Source organism: Triticum dicoccoides, chromosome 5A (genome assembly GCF_002162155.2).
Source record: "Triticum dicoccoides isolate Atlit2015 ecotype Zavitan chromosome 5A, WEW_v2.0, whole genome shotgun sequence".
In the NCBI taxonomy this organism is placed as follows: Eukaryota; Viridiplantae; Streptophyta; class Magnoliopsida; order Poales; family Poaceae; genus Triticum; species Triticum dicoccoides.
Window position 1 is genome coordinate 579,779,117 of NC_041388.1, and position 6,567 is coordinate 579,785,683.

The window sequence follows — 6,567 nt, forward strand, 5'->3', positions numbered from 1 at the left end:
TTCTTGCTCGAGGGGCTCCTCTGGCACGATGAAATCTTCGTCACCGGGGCTTATGTCGTCTTCGGAGGGTGGCATGTAATTGTTGTCCTCCGAGTCCTCGCTTCCGACTGGCTCATCAGGGTTACCCTGCCCCTCCTCCCTATCGTCATGTTCGGGTGTTGGTTCGACGGGGGCATCTGGGTCTTCGGCGTTCTCCGAAGTGTTATTGTCTCCATTGCCGGTACTGCTTTCCTTGCCACGGCGTGATTTTGAACGGCGTCGCTGATGCCGCTTCTTTGGTGGTTTACCAGTGTTGTTGTCCTTGATAGGGTCCTTACCGCCCTCACCGCCATCCTCTCTTGGCGTATCTACCATGCATACGTCGAATGTGGAGGTGACCGCCCAGCGTGTGGTATGCGACGGGTTTTGGCTTTGGTCGTCTCCGGCATCAATGTCCATACCATAGATATCTTCGGAGTTACGGTCAAACATGTCGGTAAGGTCGTCGACAGTGGCTATGAAGTGGGTGGTGAGTGGGACATAAAATTTCCCGCCCTCAGCCCCTAGTCCGGGCTGGGCGTAATTCGGACGTTGCTCCTTTGTAATGACAAGTGACCGCATTAGGTCCAGAGCCTCGCTTGAAGGCGAGGTTCGGCCAGGGGAAAGAGAGTCCCTGGAGTACGGCGGGAAGAAAATCCCTTGGCCGGGCTCACATAATGCGGACTCCGAGGGTTCAGGGCCAGTGCTCGGAGAAGAGTCCGGCTTCATGATGATTGCCGTTGATACTACTTCCTCTGGCTCTCCCATGCTAGGCTCAATGGCCGCAAAGAGTCTGGCGGGCTCGAGAATCCCGTCTTCGGACCTGGTGATGTGCTCCGGATCTAAGGCAAGAGCGGGGGTTGGGGTCGCGAACCCTTGGAAGATCAAGTCTCATCGGATATCAGCGACATAATCCAGGCTTACAAAACTAATCTGGTGATCTGGGGCGTAGCTGTCGATCTGCTCTCGACGGCCAAGCGAGTTGGTCCGCAGTATGAACCCGCCGAACACAAAGATCTGGCCAGGGAGAAAGACCTCCCTCAGGGCAGTATTGTTGTAGATGATGGATGGCACCATCGAACCTTCTAGCGACGACACATCGGATCTCTCTCAATGAAAGCACCAATGTCGGTGTCAAAACCGGCAGATCTCGGGTAGGGGGTCCCGAATTGTGCGTCTAAGGTCGATGGTAACAGGAGACAGGGGGCACGATGTTTACCCAGGTTCGGGCCCTCTTGACGGAGATAATACCCTACTTCCTGCTTGATTGATCTTGATGAATATGAGGATTACAAGAGTTGATCTACCACGAGATCGTAATGGCTAAACCCTAGATGTCTAGCCTGTATGATTGTGATTGCCTCTACAGACTAAACCCTTCGGTTTATATAGACACCAGAGGGGTCTAGGGTTGTACAGAGTCGGTTTACAGAGGAAGGAATCTTCATATCCGAACGCCAACCTTGCCATCCACGCAAAGAAGAGTCCCATCCGGACACGGGAGGAAGTCTTCTGTCTTGTATCTTCATGGCCCATCAGTCGGGCCCACGTCACATAGCCCGGACGTCCGAGGACCCCTTAATCCAGGACTCCCTCAGTACCCCCTACTCGAGATCGGCCGGTTTTGACACCGACACTCTTCTCATATCAAATTAAATTTGGAAAAGTGGCGGTCTCTTATCGACACTCTTCCAAACAGAAAGTTGTCATGTTTCACAACTAAAGTTGTCATTCTCGGATAAATAAATTTGACATCAAAAAACGTCATGACGAAATTGCTTCGTGCCACACGTGTGGCACTTATCATATATACTAATCTGGTTCTATTCCATATTGTTGAATCTCGTGTTCTCGCAAGTAATGCATGATTATGTTAGTGCAAACAACCAAATACGAGGAACACTGCTATTTCTTGTGTAGAGAATAGTCAAACTGTCAAAGTCACAAAGCTTTATCTCGATAGTACTATATGCAACCGGAGGCAAGTCAATCATCAGCGCCGAAGTCCGGCTCACGCGGCTTGGGCACGGGGACATGGATCATGATATCCCCTTGATCCCGCTTGGTGGACCGCTGCCTGTGCACGCCGCGCAGCGCGTTGGCCGCGAACCGTGACACGAGTATGGTGGTCTTGAAGCTCGACGACCGGCCTTCCTCCTCCTCCTCCCTGCGCCGCTGCTCGGCCGCCTTCCGCTTGAGGTGCCGGCGCCAGGCGGCCTGGACGTAGGTGGCGGCCCAGGTGCGCCACTGCTGCGAGTAGAAGCGGAAGGTGTGCTGCACCTGCTTGCTGTGCATGCGCCGGAACTGGCCCGCCACGAACTTGAGCTCCTCGGCGTGCAGCGCGAAGGACTCGACCTCGGAGAGCGCCATGACGGTGCGCGTGGAGGAGGGCAGGCTGACCCCGGACTTGGGGTCCAGCGCCCAGGTGAGCAGCTCCTCGCCGCAGAAGTCGCTCTCCTGGAGCATGCTGCGGTTGAAGAAGCCGCTCCGGCCGCCGTCCGTGGTGATGCTCTCGAGGCTGCCGCGGATGATGAAGAGCATCTGGTCCACGGGGTCCCCCTCCCGGATGATGTAGGTCTGCTCCGTGTAGAGCGCCGGCTTGAGGCGCTCGCAGATGGCGTCCAGGAGGCGCTCGTCCATGTTGGCGAACAGCGGCACCCTCCGGACGAGGCCCAGGCAGAGGTGGCGCTTGATGTCGCGGCGAAGGTCCTTGGGGAGGTTCTGGACCAGGGCCTCCTCGTCCACGCCGCGGGTGTTGATCCACTTGTACTGGTCGTAGCGCCGGACGCGGTCGCGCAGCTCCATCGGCAGCAGCCGGTGGTGCATCCACTGCTCCGAGTCGCGCCGCTTCACCCGCATCTCCTCCAGCCGCACGGTCAGCGATTGCAGATACGTCTGCAATTCGATTCGATCTTGTGAATGAATGATGAATTCGATCGCCATTAATTAGGATATATAGATTGTTGACCTGAATGTTTCCGATGAGCATGGCCATTAGGATGAGGCCGAAGGTGGCGAGCGTAATGGCGAAGAGCGACTCCCCGGTGTAGATGGTTGTCTTGAGCCCTTGGCCCAGCGTACTGTTCGACCAGATTAATTAGTGAGAAACTACAAGCAAAATAATGTTGTCTTGTTGAGGGAGTAATTTTGTTACCTCAAGTTGGCGAGGCCCCACCAGAGGCAGAAGAGGAGCTTGGTGGTCATGTCTTTGGAGGTGGTCACGTCCGACGTGACGGCCGACGAGTACATGCCGTAGTCGAAGGGCATCTCGCCGTCGTCGGTGGGCTGGCAGTTCTCGGTGATGACCTGCCTGATCACGGTGGTCCACTCCGTGTACTCCTCGTTGCTCTCCGTCTTGCCGCAGTACATGTAGATCTGGTTGCACCCCGGGAACTCGTTGCACGAGAAGCGCCAGCAGTCCGTCACCCGCTCGATGGACAGCAGGTACCAGAAGGCGCCCACGATGTGGCTGGCCAGCATGTACCACAGCAGGTAGTAGGCGGCGCCGGCGAGGGCCGTCTCGGCGAACACGCCGCTGGTGCGCTTGAGCTCCGTGGACAGCGGGTATATCCGGACCAGCCGCGGCACGTACTGCGCGATGATGATGGACAGCAGCCTGTCCTTGGTCTCCAGCACCGCCGTCTTGTCCTCCCGGTACAGGAACTTCCAGATGACGATCTGCGGCAGCGGGAGCACGGAGAAGACGTCGGCGATGAAGAAGCGGCGGCAGTAGCGCTTGGCGATCTCCACGGTGTCGATCACCAGCTCGCCGCGCCCGAACACCCTGGAGGAGGGCGCGATGAAGGCGGTGCGGAACTGCAGCGCGATGCGCGCCAGGAAGAAGATGTCGAACAGGGTGCGGATCACGGCGGTGGAGATGGCGAGGCTGTGGTCGATGCCGATGCACAGGTTCGTGTTCTTCTCCCCGGGGAGCTGCTCCTCCCTCACCCGGGGCCCGTAGAAGAACATGGGGTCGATGGCGATGGAGATGATGCAGGAGATGAGGAAGCTGCGGTTGAGGCGTACCAAGATGCGGTCCTGCGGGTCGAAGATCTTTTGCGACGTGTTCTTGAGGTCCTCCTGGAACACGGCCGCCATGGCCGCGCCCGTGCGGATCGACCGGCCCAGCGTGCGCAGCTGCGCCGAGCCATGCGTGATCACGTCGCGCGCCAGGAGCTCCGGCTGCGCCAGCCGCCGCCGGGACGCGCCCACCACGCCGCCGTACCCGATGTGGAAGGCGGACCGGCGCCGCTCCCCGCCCCCGCCCCCGGCCATGGACGACTCGTACGACATCCCGCTCGCGCTCGCGTCGTCAGCAAGCCTAAGCTATATATACGAGGCAGAAACCAAACGTCCATGCATCCATATATTATCCCCACCAATCATATAAGGGATCCCTCATGAGATGAAATGCATCCGGCATCTGACCTTACGAATTTCTTCTTGCCGCCGTCGATGAATCGCGTCTTATGCCGGGCACTGCCGAGCATGATCTGCTAGCCACCAAGGAGGCCGCTGGCTGATTCCATTCATTCAGAGCACTGTGGACATGAACGAACCAGAGGCTCGTTCGTCCCCGCCTCTGGATCCTGCGTGCACAGCAGAATTCTGCCGCGGAAGCAAGAACCAGCCGAGAATTCCTATCTGCAATCAAAATTATACCCGTAATAAGAACAACAAGAAGCCTCTCGAACGGATGGCAAGAAGGCGAACCTGCAATTAATCTCCCCTCTCATTCATCAGAAAGGAAGAAAATCCCAATCGCTCGCTCGCTCGCTCGCTGCATCGACCGCAAACTTTTCGCTCCCCGTTTACAGGGCTAAGCGGGACACTGCGGCTGATGCGGCATGCGGCAGTGGCTGGCCGCCACACACCGCTATAATTAGCGCGGGCGTTTGCGGCAGCCCGCATGCACCCGCCAGCGGACACTAGTATTCATCAGCATCAGCTAGAGCTGCATTAGCTCAGTGCAAAATTCAGACAACAACATGGTCCCTGAAAATTCAGATAACAACAACATGGATGCTTATAACTATCAAAAGTTCGGATTTTAGCAATAGGCAAGAACGGATCCTTGCTCCACTCTAATTATATACATGCATGCATTAAAATGATTAATTTTTCTTTCACATGCCCTCCTCCCTCTAATTACATGCATATATGCACTAAAAGACGAAAAGTTGATGTCATCCTAGATTCTTTCATTTTTCAAATTTCAAAATGTTTTGTAGCTCAAACCGTCGCTTCGGTTGAAAATCTGTCTTCACAAAAAAAATCTTCTCGACGAGATCTTCGAAACTAGATCTCGTGTTGGTATATTTTGATGACTTTTTTTCGGACCAAAAGTTACCATATCTGGGCTACCTAATTTATCACATTTGTCATACATAAGTTACCGTGTCATTTACAGAAATGTTTTCGTGGGTGTGTTTTCAGCAAACTTTTATCCCAGGGTCAAAAGGTGATTATGATGTTTGTAGTAAGTTATCAGCTTTGTTGTGTATATTATCATGTTGCAGAAAAGTTATCGGGGTATGTTTTTCAACAATTTTCATTAACTCGGTCAAAATTTACCGCGATATTTCTATACGAGTTATCAGCTCTCATGTGTGTGTATTATCATGTTGTTTACACGTGAGTTATTTGGAGGTATTTTTTAACAACATTTTTCCTTGGTCAAAAAGTTACCACGTCTGGATTAAGTAAGTTACCAGCTCTATTGTATATATACTATCATGTTATTTACACAGAAATTATCAAACAAACTTTTATCCCGGGTCAAAAGTTACCGTGGGTTTGTAGTGAGTTATCAACTCCATTGTGTATAATACCGTGTTATTTGCACACAAAAGTATCGGGAATATGTTTTTCAACAAATATGCCCCCCCCCCTCCGCGGTTCACCTAAGTATCAGGTATGCAGTGCTTCTATTACCATGATATTCACGCAAGCGTTATCGAGGTTATATTTTTCAACAATTTTTCCTTGGGGTCCAAGTTATCATGGTGTTTGTACCTATCATGTATATGATGCGTTATTACCATGATGTTTATACAGAAGTTACCGGGGGTACATTTTGACAACTTTTTTCCTTCTGGTCAAAGTTGTTGTGGTGTTTGTGCCTAAGTTATCAGGGTTGCCATGCAGAAAAAACCGTGTTGTTTACACATAAATTCTCGGGGAGATGTTTCAATAATTTGTTCACCCTTAGTCGAAGTTACCATGACATTTATACATAAGTTATCGGGTCCCAGTGCACAAATTACCATAACATTTGCACAGAAGTTACCGTGGTATGTTTCAACCCAAATAGTCCCTCATGTAAAGTTGCCATGATATTTACAACGAGGCTACATGGCAAAGTATACAACTCGTTGTTATATGGGAGACTACAAGACAACTTGAGGAATCCAAAAAAACACAAGAAAAAAATGTTTTTTGGCTCATATGAAAGTGAAGAAAAGATTAATTGTCATATTTCTACTTATTGGACAACAATCAAGGCAGGGTGAGTTGGTCAATACACCTTTGCTACATCGTAGGGGTCGT

At 52.3% G+C, this 6,567-nt stretch overlaps 1 protein-coding gene across 1 annotated transcript; it reads right to left on the reverse strand.

Annotated features, from left to right (window-relative positions):
- Window positions 1-1,930: 1,930 nt before the first annotated feature.
- Window positions 1,931-4,681, reverse strand: LOC119297958 (putative cyclic nucleotide-gated ion channel 9). The gene is made up of 4 exons (XM_037575528.1): window positions 4,447-4,681; window positions 3,173-4,344; window positions 2,987-3,098; window positions 1,931-2,913 (listed from the first exon to the last, which is right to left on the reverse strand). The coding sequence occupies exons 2-4, from the start codon at window positions 4,309-4,311 to the stop codon at window positions 2,005-2,007; spliced, it is 2,160 nt and encodes a 719-aa protein (XP_037431425.1). The 5' UTR covers window positions 4,312-4,344; window positions 4,447-4,681; the 3' UTR covers window positions 1,931-2,004.
- Window positions 4,682-6,567: the final 1,886 nt, after the last annotated feature.